This window comes from Haliotis cracherodii, unplaced genomic scaffold, assembly GCF_022045235.1.
Source record: "Haliotis cracherodii isolate W230 unplaced genomic scaffold, xgHalCrac1.p SCAF_11, whole genome shotgun sequence".
Lineage (NCBI taxonomy): Eukaryota > Metazoa > Mollusca > Gastropoda > Lepetellida > Haliotidae > Haliotis > Haliotis cracherodii.
Window position 1 is genome coordinate 17,476,743 of NW_027266266.1, and position 18,916 is coordinate 17,495,658.

The following is an 18,916-nucleotide window of genomic DNA, read 5'->3' on the forward strand; positions in this document are numbered from 1 at the left end:
TTTGCTGCTGATCTAGAGCGCAAATTACAAACTGCATATGAGCTTGCAGCTGCAAACCTTGAAAGGGCTCAGGCTAAACAACACAAAGCCTATAATCTTAAGGCACGCAGAGCCACAATCAAGGTTGGTGACGTTGTATTGGTGCGTAACGTCAACATACGTGGGAAGCAAAAACTGGCTAACCGGTGGGAAGAGGAGTATTACGTGTTCGATTCTCAACCTCATGCCGACATTCCTGTGTTTAAAGTTCATAAGGAAGGAATCAGAGAATTCTGTGTACTCCACCGTAATCTACACCTTCCCATTGGTACGAATGGTCAGCCCATACCCAGGCGACGGCGCACACCATCGACAACGACTACTACTACTTCTGTTTCAACACTGCAGATCTCAACAACCAACATGGATATTGAGAGTTCTCCTTCTCCAGTGTCGGTATCATCCCCAGTGTCAGCACTGCCAGCAATTAGCTCGCCATTTGCAAGTGTGTCACCAGTAGTTTTACAATCCACACCAGCACCAACTGCACCAACCAGTTCTGTCCCTGGCTTTGGGTCGTCAACTCCACCGCCCCCACCTTGGCGCGTTGGACGAACCCGAACAAAGCCAAAGTGGATGACAGATTGGCAGTTTGTTGTAAAACAAAGTGTCTGGTTGTGAGGATGTAATTATACATTGCCGCTATTTAATGGCGAGGTCGCCATTTCCCAAAGTGGGGGTGTATGTAGCCGGGTGGTGGTGCTAACTCTGAATGAGTTATAGCCATATAAGTACCACCCACTTATAACCCCTAAGATTCATTCTATACATATATACATACATGTTCATCTATTATCACCATCACTTCATTCTGTGTTCATTATTTGTTCATTATATGTTCATTATATGTTGTCCTTGTCTGCAGTTGAATGTCAGCCAACTAACACCAACCCTGATACCCTTTTGCAGCCTCTGTAATTTCTCCAGCTTCACCTGGACTTCCACTATCTATTTTTAGATATGTCCACCACTTCATGTGACTGAATCATCTTGACTTCCTTTAATATCTGTCAGATGCTACCTTTCTTTTGATTGGCCCTTTGGTCCACTTCTTTAACTTCCTTTCTCACCTGCCCTCCTCATGCATTCTGCATGAACTCTTTATGGAGGGAGGACTCTTCTTTACAGCTTCCCTCCCACCATCTACTCCAAAGGAATATATATCATCATCATCCAAGAACTCCCTCACGTTTTGACTAGCAGCCCAGTGGCTGGACACGTCACACCACACCCGGCTACATACACAAAGTTAGTGGTCGTATAACGGGACTGAAATTGCCTCTTTATAACGCCTTGGAATGTGAACATAGTTTGAAGTTGTGTTTTGAAGTCGTCTTTACCGTTCAACTTGAGCTCTTCAATTCAACTCCTTCACCAACAATTATGTCTGAATGGATTTTGTTCAACAATTGTACTGAACATTGTGATTAACGCTCAACATCATGAAATAAACATCCCTGTGTTGTGAGTGTCTACAAACACCCTCCAACAACAATTCCGTGAGAGGTAAGTCATCCTTCGCTGAGGAAAACATAAAAATCAATTGATTGTCAAACTGACTTAACTTTGGTGAAGTCAAACACACCAGTGAGTGTTCGTGATCTCACCTCTTCATTTTCAACAACTGAATCTTCCTCAAAACAAACACCAAAATCAACAGAAACTCAATCTACCTCTTCTCCACTTGAGAAAAAGAAAAATGTGAATGTGGACTACTCTAAGAAACAAAATAAAACTGACCGTATACCAAAGGGACAAAGAGATCCTGTGTCCATATTCAACAGGTTTGGTGTTTTAGATGACATGGAAGTGTCACCCCATCAGAGCACCCGCTCCAGAAGCCATTCTCCTCAGAAGAAAAGTCGGGAGCGCTCTCCAATAACACACCCTAAATGACTAATACGCTAATACAATAGAATTGTCGAGGTATTAGAGCTAATTTTGGAGAGATTAAACTTTCAGCCAAAGATTATAACCCCTGTGTCATTTAGCCTTCACGAAACGTTTTTAAGAGATGATCATCCATTTAACTTACGCCAATATAATACCTACAGTTAATTTGCAAGGATTACCAATGGTAATGCCTCTTGGGACGCCTCTTGGGACGCCATTTGACTGGTGAAACAGGGTACTCTACATAGCCCTATTGCCCTAAATACTAACCTACAAACCGTTGCAGTACCTATAACTTTACATATTGCAATAACACTGTGCTCTTTATATATACCTCCATCATACACTCTTCAAATCAGGGATCTGGATAATCTAATTGACCAATTTTCAAAGCCGTTCATTATTGTGGGTGACTTAAATGGTCACAATCCCTTATGGGGTTCATCTACATATAATGACAAGGGAAAAGTCTACGTTTGCTTAATGATGGAAGTAACATCTACCTCCACCCGGCAACAGGTACATACTCAGCTTTAAATTTGTCCATTTCTGACGCATCACTTTATAATGAATTTTCATTGTCAGTTCATGGTGATTTGTGAGGCAGTGAACATTTTCTACCGTGCTTAAAGATATATCTCCCTTTGTGGATAGTTCCATTTCCAAATGGCAATTTCTGAAGGCTGATTGGCTGTCTTTTAGTTCTTTGTACTATAATATATTTAAAGTTGATGATTTTATAAATGATAGTGATCAAATCAAACTGTTTTCTGAAACATTACTCAACATTGCCACTGAAACAATCTCTAAACCTCGACAACTCCACGTGTTAGTACACCATGGTACAGTGAAGATTTCAAAAAAGTTAGAATGACCAGGAAGAAGGAAAGAGCTCTTAATAAATATCCGACGCAAGATGATTTAAAACACTTAAGGATATCAAGAGGAAAAGCTTGTGGAACAATTAAGCAAAATAGACGAAGCACCTGGAGACATTTTGTTTCCAAACTGACTTCACGTACTCCACTCAATAAAGTAAGGATAAAAGGTAAAGGGTCCACTAGCAATGTTCAATGACAGCCTCTTCACCAGGAACAAACACTATCGTTATCCCTGCGAAAGAGTGTTGCTTATGCTTAAACCCTTATCGCTGTCTGAATATAATCGACACACAAAAAGCCAGGTCACACTTTTGAGCCAAGATAAGTCCAGTCATCTGATGCAAGAAGCATAAGGAGAGACGCCAGCCTCGGAATACCCACAGGAGCTTACACAGTTCAAATCCAATTTTAATGAAACCCAAAAATGACGTTTGTTAGTGCACAGAAGACATCACATGTGAAATATTTCAAATAAAACGCAATATGTTATTTGGAAATATTGTCCAGTGAGTATTGAGTATTGGCCCAGTCGTCTATGACGTCTAGTTACTGAGTTGCGTCCCTTGGCCTCACCAAAAACCTGTGATCGTGTGTTCGAATACCGGTCCCCCTCCGTTATGTGTCGAAGATTGTCATCATTCCCTGTGTTTCACTGGAATACTGTACAACGCGGCATTAGACCCAACTCACTCACTATATGACACTAAATAAGCCATGAAGATGTTGATGCAAAGAAGAAGAAGAAGAAAATAATTTTCTTATTATGTCACATGTTGTATTACAATACACACAGGAAACAATAGGCTAAAAATAAAACACCCGGTCTGGAGGTCTACGGGGACACACAGTTGAATAGCACAGTGTAATATAATTAGGAGATAAACGTACTGTGTTTTCAATGTCGAGCTGGGTTACCTGGAGATTTAACCGGGCTAGACTGAATTTGGAACTGAACGCGCAGTGACAAGATACAATTGTGTATTTATTGATTTTGAAACTTAGTGACTTAAGTCCACCAGCAGAAGAAACATCGACCCAGTTCAAATAGATATAAAACGTCAACTCCAGACTGTACCTGAAACAGATTTCATTGGTCCTGAAAGGGCAAATAACGGTGAAATTACATAAATAGATCAATGCAAAGTCGATGATTACATATAATGTCTATTACTTTGTGTTTATGGCTGTGTCAATATTTGTGAACGGTTCTGTTGAAAACAGTTCCTCCATTTGCTCATTTCATCAAATATCTGCTATCTAAATCAAGCAACACAGTCAACACATTATACACGCCTTTAGCGGGTGATTTTGATTTGTTAAAAAAATGATAAAGTATTCAACCCACGCGTCAGGTCGCCACAAATGTACAATGTTTGCTGATTTCTATCTCAGTTCGATAAGTTGAAGACTGAAGCATATTTACATAGCCACACATGTACATGGAACGCACAACTAAAATGACAACAGCAACGAATTAACCGAACTATTTGTTCATTTCCTTCAGTAATTTAAGTCGACAATGGGAAGATGGTATATGGATCACAGTTAAATGGTATATGAACGCCCAGAGCCATGGACGTTGAATTGTAGTTGGTCATTTGATGCTTTTCGTCGGTCAGTCCTGCTCTCGTTTCGTAATCTTGACAGGTTTGTATAAAATCAATTTTATAGTTTGTATAATGTCACTAATGTAATTCTGCATTTGTTCGGTGAACCTTACCTAGAGCAGATACATTATGCACCTCTATGATACTGCTTGCTACGTACGTCGAACTTCACTAAATGGTTCCTCATGAGTAGTTTTCATGAAAATCAAAATAAATCAAATGTATTTATATGGCAATGTTGTCAATACTTTAGTCGTTCTTGAACTGTAGATGTTATACTCGAGGTACCGTGCTTTTGATATGTGACAGAGAAACTTATCCTCAATAATATCATGTAATACTATGATTCTAGAATGTACATTTGTTGCTTCCTAAATTTGGCACTTCCAATTTTGTTAATATGAATATAAAACACCCTAAAGACATTCAAACTAAAAACATATGGTATATTTGGAAAATTTGTTAAAAGAGCGTAAAATCCATTTCCTTTTGCAAGGTTCTAATGTGCATAATGGTTTTCACCTTAACATTTATTAAACATCACCTTCCAGCAAAATACTTGATAAACTACATCACCTTTAAAGCAAGATGTCTCTCCATCCGGGTTCAAATTTGAATTTTGTTTGTCATTCATCTATGGGTAAGTGAATCTTCCTTTAATTCTTCAAATTCACACAAACCACATTTGAATCTTTGGTCTGTGAATTTATTTTTTTGCGTCCATTGTCATCGGCAAACATGCCTATTATACATGTTAATAGTCCTGTTATTATTTAAAATTTGCATTTCTAAACAGGAAGAGACAGACATGACGCTATTGAAGACTGGAGTACACAGCATGGCGTGACTGCAATGTTCTTCCAAGTGCATGCCTTTGAACAGAGTCTGACCTGCTTAATGGAGAAATCTCTCCAGAAGAACCATTTCAACATTTATCGCAATTTATTCACCTTTTTCGTCTTCTGTGACGGTATCATCAACTGCTTGCCACACATCATAAATATCGTACTTTAACTAAATAAAATACACGTATTTCAGATATCCGCTTGTTAGAAATACTGGTTTCGCCTGTAAGTTCAATTGGCCGTTTCTAGAGACAGTGTATGCTTTCTTCACAACATACAAACGTTATGATTGTGAAAAATTATCATTTATTCGATCTCCAAAAGTAAAGCGGACAAGGAACACTGCTGCGTCATTTCTCGAAATGGTTATTCCTGAATGTGGACCCGCCATTGTTAACAGAAGTACATACTGATCTGGACAACATAGCTATAGCGGTCAAGGTAATTGGCAACAATATATATCTGTTGAGACTTTATGATAAAATGTCACTCATTTTGTACAAAATTATTGAAGCTATAAAGAAATAGTCAGTATTGACTAAGTATTATTATTTCATTTTGCACATTAGCTTATTCCCTACAGTGGTTTGTTACATTTTTTATTTGGAAAAGAACACATCTGGTCGCTCAAATGTGAAAATCAGCACTCTCTTGTGGAAGTCCAACACACGGAAATAGTCGTAAATCGGTGACTTCACAAAGAACGGGGACAATTACTCCGCCTTCAGTGCTCCTGTCTTCCCCAATACAGCCTTCATGTTGAATGGAAGAAAACTGAAAATTGGCGTCTTGGAGGTGCGATTCGCTGTGCAGAGTTGCGTCACTTGGGCATGCCAGAAACGTATGATTGTGGGTTCGAATCCCGGTTCTCCCCGATTATGTTTCTAGGTTTGCCAGCACCATACCTGTGCTCGTGGGTTTCACCGAAGTGGTAAACGTCTAAGACATGCATTACGTCGGGCTTTCCTCCCACATTAAGCTGACACGCCGTGATATAACTGGAATATTGTTAAAAGCGGCGTTAAACACAACTCACCCACTCACTAACTTAAGGTAGTTCTGCATCTTTGTATACTCAACCAACCCTGTGTTGTTTGTCCGGAAGAGGTAATACCCATGTTTTCAACTAGAAATAATCAAGCAAGCGGTTGGCTGAAACTGAGGTCAAGGTCATAATATCGGATGTGCATAGAAGTTTCTTATTAAGGAAGCTGGAGGCATGGGCAGTCCTGTTATAAAGTTGTCTGGCATTGGGTGGTAAACGTCTGTGACCTGCATCACTTCGGGCTTTCCTCCCACAATAAGCTGACACGCCGTGATATAACTGGAATACTGTTAAAAGGGGCGTTAACCCCAACTCACTCACTCACTCGTATCAACAAAGATTGATTTACTATTCTATGAAAACGGGCACATTACTGTGACGGTTAGTTACAGTTACAGTTGATGCCATCTTTGTTGCATCGGTAAAACCAATTAAAATATACAACTCAAAAGAAGAAAAAAGAACACCCAATTCTATCATATTACTACAGTTAATGTGTCATGCCATTGTATACATGACTGTTCTCTGGTGTAGGATGTCAGTGATACTAGCATGGCAGGTAAAGGATGATAATATGAAAGAATTGGGTGTCCTTTAACTTCTTTTAAGTACTTCATCTGCCTCTAGCTATTCTACCATACTAGACTGTCTGGTTCAAATAAAGATGTATACTACAGATAAATCTGTGACATTTAAAAACAAATGTGATGGCATCAAAGCCTTCAGAAAATACATTTAATGACAACAAACAATGAACATCAGAAGTTTGTTGTTTTACGTTTGATAAGAAATAGTTTTGATGCTTTTTTACATGGGAGTTATTGTTCACGCCTTCCTAAAATTGATTATTCGCTCATTCGATTGCACCATAGACACTGGAACACGTAAATATTACGGTAAACATTGCCAGTGGTATTTTTTTCTCTCACATCTTTCAAGGCTTCAGTTTACTTCTTATAAAGGTTAATGGTAGACATTTCCAAATGTGACGCATCAGTGAACAAAAAGAATCCCTATGTTGACTTGTATAACATACTGTATTTTTCAGATGTTGAATTGATTTGCCTTATGTGTGTTTGTGAGATTGTGTGAGCTACCGGTAGGGCATGGCATGCTTACCCTTTTCGCAAATCCTTTTTGCCTTGGAATATATTTCGACAGATAATCAAGATATTCTTTGGTGTTGAAGTTTTCTTATTATTAAGAATATGGAAAGGATTTTGTCCCTTTTATTCTCTGTAAGAAATTTACTCAAGCTCCAACTGAGAATGATTTAATTATGCAAGAGTAATGTACCACATGCTTATTTCAAAGTAGGAATCTTGGAATCGACTCTGCTTTTATCAGAGATTCCTTATGAATATGGAGAGAGTTTTATGTACATTTTACAAATACACTATCCAGAACAGTGTGTGTTTGTTTTGTTGCTCAACGCCGTGCTCAGCAATACTCAAGCTTCAAGGCGGCAGTGTGCAAAAAGGCGACTTTGAACAAGACAGACCAGTGGTTTATATGATGAATATTGATCTACGCAATGTGGATATGATGAAATGCATAAACATGGTCGCCGATCCTCTTACGACAAGCATGGACTACTGATGACCAATTCGAATCCAGAACTTCACGGGAGTCCTAAATAGTGTACAAACAAGATGATCTCAAAAAGAGAATCAGTATATATAATTTAACACAAATAACACAAATAAACAAGAATATTCTGTCAGGTTTTATAAGACAAATAAACCAAAGAAAACCAACGAGTTTTCGAAGATAGAACCTCAGACAGACAGACAGAAAATAAGTTATATTTATATCGTTATATCGGTCACTTTTTTTCGAAGCGTGTTCGTTATAAACGTAGTTTACTGTACTGTTATAACATCACTGATAGAATATGTTTCTCCGTCGCTTTGTTTGTAAATGTTAATATCAGAATCTAAATATTTGAGCTCATTTGCCACTGGTGGTGTCAGAACAACAATGATTTAACTGTCAGTTAAAGATTTCCTTGCCACTATAACTTTTTTACTCTCCTCACTTTTACAAATTGATCTGAAAAGTCTCTCAGATATACATGTTTCTCTTCGGGAGACTTGATGTACCGGCAACACTGTCGATATTTATGCCCAGAAGTCTCAATTTTATGGTTGGTGCAACGAATTTATCATAGTATTTTGTTATACCTAAATGTTCAATTAGGCGGCGCAAGCATTCAAATACTTCTTCATAGTGGTCTTTATTCCCGGTAATAATCGTATCCCTTACGTTTCATTATACGGGTAATACTAGCCGCTATAGGTTGGAAGATCACGGGCTACGAGCAGAGCCAAACGGAAGCCTAGTGCCAAACATAAAACTCACGTGATTATCAACAGATCTCTCAGAATTGCCACTGAAGACCTAGCGCAGTATACCAATAACGATTGACGGGTTCGCTTCTGTACGCATTCTTGAAATCCAGTTTCGCAATATACACCCTGATGGTAACATGGCTGTTGCATTGCCTATAGTGTCGTACACATCAACGTTCTAAGGGACAGTATCATTCACACATGGCCCGCCCAGTCTACAATAATCGTATATGACGTTGTGGTGCTTGCCGAGTTAAACCTAAATAAAACTTTGCTCCTTATTTACCACAGAGTTGTATAGTTTCAATATCACAACAACAGCTAATCAAACATGATGAAATCTTTTTCTAAATAATTTAATAAAGTGCGTTGGAGAAATTCATTTGAAAATAAATGACTTGAAAATATTAAACAGGATGCGATGAAATTAAGCATACTTCTATGAAGGGTTATTTCATTTATTCTATTTGAAACACTGTGCCCTGGGGTAACCATTATTTTAAACTAGTCCTGAATAAAAGTAATAATATTGAACAGGTGTCATATTTGTTAAATGTATTCTACCTGAGACCCCTTTTCGGAACATTCTAAGATAGCTGACCTATGTACTTATGTGTAATTACGCGTTCCAGAAGACTATCGTCTTGGAACCGTTCTTGTCCTCATGGTAGAATGGAGATATGCCAACTGTGTTTTGAAATTTGATGTAGTCACACGGTAGAGCAGATACCGATTAGTTATACATTGAGAACTAAAGCCCGATGATCCAAATGAAAATGTGAGGTATCAAATCTACTGTGGGGCAACATCAAATTTCAAAACACAGTAGGTTTATTTCCTAATTCACAGCCCGGCCACAAAGTACATAAATCGTTATCCCACGAAAACTGCAACGCGATTCGCTGCCTGTGTGTGTACTTCTGTTTTCGCTCATGCAACTCATGGACTTATTGGATTGGAATCATCGAGAAGGTACGGGGTTTTGGCCGGCATCGCTGAGGGCAATGTCGGCTAAAATTACCAGTCCTGTTTCGAACACGATAATTAAAGATCGTGTTGCACGATGCAAAATATAAGTACTCGTATTTTAAGGCAAGTGTCTTCGGAATTGAATCATGTTGCATGTGTCATGATCGCAGCTTCTTGGTGGTGCACTGAAAAATTATTGACAAATAGTAACAGTTAATGATTACAATAATTAAATTCTACCACTCAAGAAATAAAAGCGACATCACCCTTCACACGATCAAAAGCAGAATCAAAAGCGATAAAAGCATATGCTAACAATTACTATGAAACGGTAATGGTACCAGCTGTTTGCGAACAGATGAGCGTATCCTGACCCACCGGTGGCACCAATCTCAAAAACATACAAAGGCAAGTCATATGATCCTATGAAAAGGGGAACATTTGATACAAATCTAAATAGGGAATTGCATCGGACATCAAAAGACATCCACAGACAAAAACGCAGTTTTGAAGTTTAAGACAACAGCAGACATGTTTATTGCTGATGTGTTAATAATGGTCGAAACGGTATATGATGGTAAGTGGGTGACAGAACGTACACATGCAGATTGTAGGACGGCGATTGTTCATCGTCGACGAGGTTGTTGGTGATGTGGCGGCCGTAGGCGATGCCGCGACTTGCCATACAATCCATCTGCTCCTGTTGATAATCTGTGCCGATCTCTCTGTCTGACTACCCTGGTTAAGCTTTGAATGGGAATCTTCTACATAGCATGGTGTAAGGTCATTGACCCACGTACATACACATACATAAGATGCGGCGAGGTGTTGGGACGGTAACCCCTGGATACCGAGTTATTTTTCTGACGCATATTTTGAAAATATCTGCAAACTGAACGTTGATGGAAAACTGCGATAAATATCGATATTGAAACTGTATGCGTTTCGGTGTTATCACAAATCATGAGAAATGATTAAATCGTTCTCCATAAAAAAAGGATGACCTTATCTTATGTGTTAATTAGGCCTTACCTTCCCACATTCACCTGATTGTGTACATTTAATCTGATAAATGTGGCACCATTATCAATTTTATAGTAGCCATATCATCAATGTAATTAATTACCTCAAACCACCTTTTTCTTTGACGGCATAGCTTTTTTTTTGTCTTTGGTAACCTTGGACAAAGATGACAGTGGTATATTGATTTATATATGTCTCACCTAATTTTCTTTCGTAGTATATAAAATCACGATTTGTAATTTGACGCGTTTTTTACACAACATGAAATGTTTTTTATCACGTAAGTATTAAGATAGTTTGACAGTGTATCTTAATTGGACAAGACGCGAACCTGTCAGGCATCAAGATTACAAAAAAACAAATACTCAGAAGATTATTTAATACAGGTAATATTGGATACGTATACGAAACGAGAGGGACAATAAGTAAATGGTTTGTGACTAACGCACAACTGGGGAATCATTGGACATCAATATTCTGTCAACCAAACCACCAAATACAATTCCATTTCATTGATATCTTCTGATTCTATGTTTGAGATAATCGTATTATGTACTTTTCTAAACCCCCGTGAACATCCGGGCTAGAAGGTCTTCAGCCACGCATGGTTGTCGTAAGAGACGACTAACAAGACCAGGTGGTCAGGCTCTGCGACTTGGTTGATACATGTCATCGTATCCCAGGGTCGTGGATCCATTCTCATGATCTAGATCACTGAATTGTTTGGTCCACACTCGAGTGTTTATATCTCGCCGTCATATCGTTGTAATGTTGCTGAGTGCGGCGTTAAACAACACACCAGACAAACACTACTGAGGACAGTGCATTCAAGAACTTTCACACTGTGTTGTTCCTCGGCGTATGAACCTTCATGAACGGTTTTCCGTTCAACATGAAACCTACATATTGTGTCAACTATTGTACTGTAAAACAATTTGTTCAACATTTTCATTTTTTTATAATCACAGCACATAAGGATTGTTTGAAAATTTTCCCATATGAAAGTCATATATCCAAAATAAGGTTTCCGCATTTTCCATTGTATTTACCTAATATAATATTTGATATTTTGATATTTGGTCATATATAATTTTGATACATGGTCACATTAACACTGACTTGAAGCTATCTCTGCTCGCTAACTCTATAGTTTCTGTCCAATATTGTAGATTTTAGTTCCTATATATTATTTGGACATTTCTGACATAACGAAATGTTCACTCGATTTATTCAAAATAAATTACATAAATTACCCCTGTACTCTTGCATCATTTAGTCATTAACCGTTGGAACCTATTATTGAAACCTCAACGCCCTTAGGCGTCAGAGCAGTGAAAATGAATATGAATGGATCACTAAAAGTCAGTGATGACACCAGGTGAAAAGGGTAGGCATGTCCTGCTGTTCCGGTAGTACCTGCCAATAAGTTGATTGTACGATCCGACAAAATTTTGAACATGTGGTAATGAATCACTATCCAATAGTGGTGATACCAAGTGTTCGCGAAAGTGTGAGCGTATCCTGCCCAACTGTTGCATTCGTCACACACACAAATGCAAGTCAACTGTTCACCTGAACATAGGGTACAATTTAAAATATGGAATTGGATCGGACATGATTTTGGTCAATGATGCTTAACATTTGGAAATGTCCTCCACCTGTCTACCATCAACCTATATGATCATTTTACTGAGGCTTTGAATGGTATGAGAACATTTTATTTATATTCAGATACATAACTTTGGTACACTGAAATCATACAGAGGGCTGCGGGATTTTGCTGTGGAAACATGTTAACAAGGGTTAAACCATTAACAACTGACACTGTTTAAGGTGTGGTTATACTCTTCACTATCTGTGATGCAGTGGAATTAGCGAATAATCAGTTTCAGCACTCCCATGTCAATAAACGCAACACAACTATTTCAATAAGTCATGTCTTATGTCAAATTGACCTAGCTTAACATTAAAAGGCACGGCTACCGCGAGAGCATAAGACAATTCGACAAAGGAAGTGGAATCATTCAACTTAAATCTGATATTTTGGCTGATAAACAATCAAAAAAAGTTAAAGTACACCCGGTAGTTGTATATTGCTATGGTTGACGGATTACATGTAATAATATGAAAGAATCTGGTGTTCTTGATCTTTTTGAGTAGTATATTTACACTGTATATACCGAAGCAATGAAGGGGCCATCCATTGTATATGTAAACTCGTGGTAACTTATTTAGGTGTGTCCATGTTCATAGAATAGCCAATCAATCTTTGTTTATTCGGTAGTTTAGGAAACGTTCAATTCCTAATATAGTAAATGCTACTATAACGCCTGATACACACATTGTCCAGGCACTCCGCAAGTTACTCATGTCAACCTTCGTCATTGCGTTTACAAGTTCCTCCCGTTTTGTGGTGGACCATTTTCTTGCCCAGGCTTCCAGCATGCCGTTATCATACAGACGAATGAGTCTGGAACAGTCAGGTGCAGTATTTGTAGAACTACTGATTAAGGGGTATAAACCTAAATACTGGCGTGCACAATGAAATTCCTTGTAGCGGATTAACGCACATTGTGCAGACCAGTTTTTACGTTCATATGTCCATAAACGTAATAAAATATTAAAGTAAATTCTTATAAATATATAAGTCAGCAAAAATAACTACAAAGCCTTCTTATTTTATCATAAACACACAAACAATTACGAAATCAGTGACATCGTTCAACGGAATAATACAACAAGTCATGCTCATTCAATTATCAGCCAAGTTCTAGGAAACAGTAGTCGGTGGGCTTGGCCTAATTTCTTTTCCGTTAATGGAAACATAACACATAAACTTTGCTTGGTTATCCGATCAAATGCCACGAAATCACTTGTAATGTATTCATTAACAAATAACAATAACCGTCCCTTCGCTATTATATTGATAACATTATGTTATCATTTCTTTCAGAAGAGATTATGTTCACATTATTTTATTTGTTCGATTGTTGTTTAACGTCGCATTCAGCAATATTCCAGCTATACGAGGGCGGCCTGTAGTGAGTGAGTGAGTCTGGTTTAACGCCGCTTTTTTACGCAAATTTCCAGCAATATCATGGCGAGGGGCACCAGAAATGGGCTTTACACATTGTACCCGTATCGGGAATCGAACCCGGGTCTTCGGCGTGACGAGCGAACGCTTTATCCACCAGGCTACCCGACCGCCCTGACGGCGTTCTGTAAATATATCGAGTTTGGACCAGACAACCCAATGATTGACATCATGAGCATCGATCCACGCAGTTGGGATACGATGGCATGCTTCAACCAAGTCAGCGAGCCTGACCACCCGATCCCGTTAGTTGCCTCTTATGACAAGAATAGTCGCCTCTTATGGCAGGCATATGTTCACATTAACACATATTGTACATATTGAAACAAACTGGACCAACGCATATATCACTGGAAAAGATAAATGCATTAGTGTCATTTGCATCTGAAACATGTGCGTGTTTAGTACTTACTTGTCTGAAAATAACTCCACAAGAGGTGAATTGACAGGAAAGGGTAGGCTCAGATATTTCGGACCAGTACCACATCTCATCCTTCGGAGGTTATCAAGTGTGTTTTCTATACTGTCAACGTTGGCTGAACCGGTTATGTATGCATAGTAGCCAGATTGCAGGAGCATCTTAATGTGAAGATCCTCGTCCAGAGAGTTTCGGATGTTTGTAGATCGGGTGTGCAACACTTTTGACCAAATTTTCTTACTCACACTATCATTAGAATACTGAAAAAGCGTTTAGAAAACACAATTATTGGGAATTAGCTGACAGAAGTATGTTTGGGATATGAGGCATTAGTATGTTAGTATATCATTCCTGACATCAAATTTCATTTACAAAATGTAGTAGTAACTATTTACGGTTAATCACCTTCAGCAGCAAAACGTTACCATCCATGACATACTGCGATATGTGCCTTTCTCTGCAATGTGACTAGAGGGACCTGGAGGAAGCATAAAGACAATACAATTACATTGTTCACAAAGCAAGTGTGCTTCTCACCTTGTAGGTATCTTCAGTAGATGACCCTCTAGTCGTGATAATCTTGAAGTCATCATTTCCTGCAAGCTCTTCCATCGAATTGAAGGGTATTTTTTCTTTTACCACTGATATAGTTGCAACCAGATTACCCGTGTAAACTGCGACAATGATGATGCAAAACAACCACCAGCTTGTGTAAAAAATGCGGCCAGGTGTAGGCTGTGGGAGATGCAGCGAACCTGTGGATGCAATGTTTCAAAATGTTAAATACACTGCACAAAAGAGGTTAACGAACCCCCGATTTTTTCGTTTTACTTTAGATGAACTATAGTCATGGAAAAGAATCGGGTGTTATTTAAAATTGTTTTAGTAATATATTTTCCGTGTTTTAAAACATTCAGCCGATGTAGGCAAAAAAATTTATGTCCCAAAGACTCACTGATGCAGTGGAGAAGTAAATATACTGCTTTAGAAAATTTACATTTGATTTCCTTTGGCTGATTATAGCGAATGCTATCAAAAATAGTATCATAGACATTGTACAAAATTGAGGCGAAAAAATACTTTCCATAATCACATATCTCTACCTAATAGTCATGATACCAGGTGTTCTCGAGACGTTGAGCATATCCAGCCCGATCTATTGCTTCCGTCACAAACACATACAACGGCAAGTCAATTGTTCATATTAATAAATATGGTACATATGGTGTAAGCTAAAATACGGCACCCTTCCTAAGTACCTATTACTGAGAAGATTACTCTGTAGCTTGGTTAGATGGAATTGGGTTACATGATTACACTGATGAGCTGTCTTTCCCTACCTATTGGATGACTAAAGAAGCATAAATCAGCAAATATAAGACCACTCGGTCTCGAACAGTGATATGTAATCTTAAGATTTTGCTCAAGATGTGGTGTTTAAAGAAGTTTTGAGTGATACCATGGTGCAAGAGAACCAATATCCTATTACGTGTTGGCTTAAACCAAACGTTGTTCTACTGTTTGATAACTATTAGGTATTGTGGTTGAACTTTGAAGAAAACATTAATTAAACCGACTTTCTTTCTAAGTTTAAAAAACCTTTGCATGATAAAAGAACTAAAACTAAACCCTTTCAGAATATAGATATTAAAAAGAATATAACATATATGTTCTTCTCTTGCAAAAGACATTATTGACATTCATTTGTATGGTGTATATGTTTTTCGTGTAAGTATTTAATTACCAAGATGGCAGAATCAGTAAAAGGGTTCTGTTATTCGTCAACATGCTCGATTGACAACCTTTCTTCATGTGTGTTTGATTTGTTTTTATACTTGAAGATGATTGGGGCATATATGGCATCAAAATGACACTTTGGAAAACATCATTCCATTTGTGACTTAACGTAATTACCATAAAATGTTCCATGGTGTCCGCTCATCATATTTACATTTACAAGTTTAAACTTCTGCCGCGGATAGTCAGAGACGGATAAAACTGAACATCATCCCGTGATCAATACTTAGGAATCATGTTTGAAGAAAAATGTTCCCCTAGGGACTCATCTATCTGTATTTTGCTGTAATATTCAGTTTACAAATGGAGTTGATAAGACACGCTGCATCCGATGAATGCATAGGCTCCTGTGTGTGGCCAAATTTGGCCTCAATCCTGTATGTTTGGGGATAAATCATTTGAATTTAAAATATGCCTTGTTACAGGACCTATAGTCTGTAGCTTTTTTTTCATTTTGCAAATTGTGGTGATAATCAAGCATATAGAATTTGAAATATTAAACAAAACCTATGTTTTTGAATAAAACAACAAAATAATGTGCTTGAGGTTTAAACCTTATTCTCAATAAGAATATTATGATTTTACTTATTGACCCAACATCGTACTGTGGTAATTAGAATTTTAACTTTCAGTAGTAGTAGACGTCCATGGATAGCTTTGGGTTCATGAAATATACAGAAGCTTAATGTTTGACCAATATCTTCTTAATCAATAAATGTTGACCACATTCCAAGCTCCTCAAGAAGTATTAACGAAATGATTATTTCCGTACGTTAGACCAACGACAAAATGGACTCATTGGCTCAATGCTGACACAAAATGTGGTCCCAAATTTTAAATGATAGTCGGGTACCTTGACGTAACGGCACAAGAACCGCCGTCATGACACTGTCTGATGTTGATGGTGGACGTGCAGGAATCTCCCTGGCCATGATATGCTCTCCAACACTGTATCGTTCCAGCAATGTATAGAGTCCTATGCACCATGCCATCGTCAACAGTCCGCATACATACACTTCCCATTTAAAAACAGACACCAACAACATCCAATGGTTATCATTATTTGAGACTTTCTTATGGACTACCTCACATTCGTATTCGTACATGATATAAGGAAATGTAAAGGCCTTGGTTCTTTTCAGGGTGATTCCATAAGGTATACCAGAAAGGTCGATTTCCTGAAAAAAAGACAAGATGGAAATGGCTTAATGTGTAATTTTCAAATAGATCTACGTTTGCAAATAGTTCGACTCAATATATTCTCTCCTTACATTTCGTGCTACCATGCCAAGAAGACCGCTCCACGATTCTGACAATTCACCCCAGGACTTATCAGGTGGTTCAATCAGTTCATATCTGAAGTCAAAGTGAAACATCTTGGTCATGTAAAACATTGGACGGACCTTTTTGGTCATATCATTAAAAGTAATACTAGTTTTGTTTATCAATAACACATTTCATCATCGTAGTAAAGGAATTGCTGTTATGGTTGTATGGTAAAATGACGAAGACAGTATAATACTGATAAAAATAGTGGAGATGGGTATATTATAATACATACGTAAAATTGAGATATTCGGCAAGGCTGTCGAAAAAATCCTTGCAGATATGAGTGTACACAATGGAGCCATTTGTTGAAGAAGCTGATTTCGTGCAAAATTGATCCCACTGCAAGAGAGAATTATTCTAATATCAATTCGGTATATCAATGCTCAAGCCAAATGCATGAGGGAAGTTATTGATGGCTACAATGAACGTTTCCCTTTTCCTTGAAGAGGTGTTTTTCATGGGAATCAGTTTTAATGAAACCTAAGCCCTTAATTTGAAATGTAAAATATACAAATTTAGTTTATCAGTTATTTATGCTATTTAGACAGAATTGGTTGCCTTAGAAAGATGGCTTTAAGTCTTTTTTGGGGAATATCATCCGATCTTGCTAACAAATATAGCTTTGTCATAACTCTATGATGTGACATAAATGATATATCTGCTTGTGGTTGTAGTTATTCACCTCCAAGACGCCAATTTTTAGTTTTCTTCCATTCAACATGTATGCTGTATTCGGGAAGAGGGGAGCAATGAAGGCGGGGTATATGTCCCCGTTATTTGTTAAGTCACCGATTTGCGACCATTTCCGGCTGTTCGGCTTCCACAACAGAGTGCTGATTTTCACATTTGTCCGACCAGATATGTTCTTTTCCTAGAAACGAATGTAACAAACCCCTATAGGGAATCAACTAAATTTCAATATCAATGAAATATAATACTCAATCATTACTGTATTCAATAATTTTGTATACGTTTAGTGTCAGTCCATGTAAAAGTGTTAACGAATATGTTTTGTTGCTAATTACCTTGACTGCCATTGCTATGTTGTCCAGATCAGCATATACTTCTGTTAATACTGGCGGGTCCACATTCAGGAATAACCATTTCGAGAAATGACGCAGCAGTGTTCCTTGTCCGCATTCCTTGTCTTTTTTGGAAGACTTTAGCAGATAGAACAAATGATTAATAAACATCATGATTACGTTTGTACGTTGGGATGGAAAGACAAGCTTTACTTAGAAACAGTCAATTGAACTTATATAAAATGAATATCTCAAATACGTGTATTTTATTTGGCAAACGTACGATATTTGTGATGCGTGGCAAGCAGTTGTTGATACCGCCACAGAAGACGACAAAGTTGAACAATTTGCGATAAATGTTGAGTTTGTTCTTCTGGAGAGATTTATCCATTAAGCTGTCCAGACTTTGTTCAAAGGTATTCACTTCGAAGAACATTGCAGTCACGCCATGCTGTGTAGTCCAGTCCTCAATAGTGTCATGTATGTCTGTTCCTGTTCAGAATTGGGAATACTTTACTATTACAATAGGTAAGTTTGCTCGTTGATAATGAACACCAAAACTATTTTCAAAGACCAAAGATTCAACGATGGTTTGTATGATAT

At 37.9% G+C, this 18,916-nt stretch overlaps 1 protein-coding gene across 1 annotated transcript; it reads right to left on the reverse strand.

Moving 5' to 3' along the window:
• Window positions 1-12,915: 12,915 nt before the first annotated feature.
• LOC139455483 (glutamate receptor-like) lies at window positions 12,916-18,749 on the reverse strand. Its single transcript, XM_071237035.1, has 9 exons — window positions 18,597-18,749; window positions 18,317-18,451; window positions 17,974-18,162; window positions 17,524-17,630; window positions 17,234-17,318; window positions 16,816-17,140; window positions 14,703-14,920; window positions 14,160-14,425; window positions 12,916-13,123 (listed from the first exon to the last, which is right to left on the reverse strand). The coding sequence occupies exons 1-9, from the start codon at window positions 18,747-18,749 to the stop codon at window positions 12,916-12,918; spliced, it is 1,686 nt and encodes a 561-aa protein (XP_071093136.1).
• Window positions 18,750-18,916: the final 167 nt, after the last annotated feature.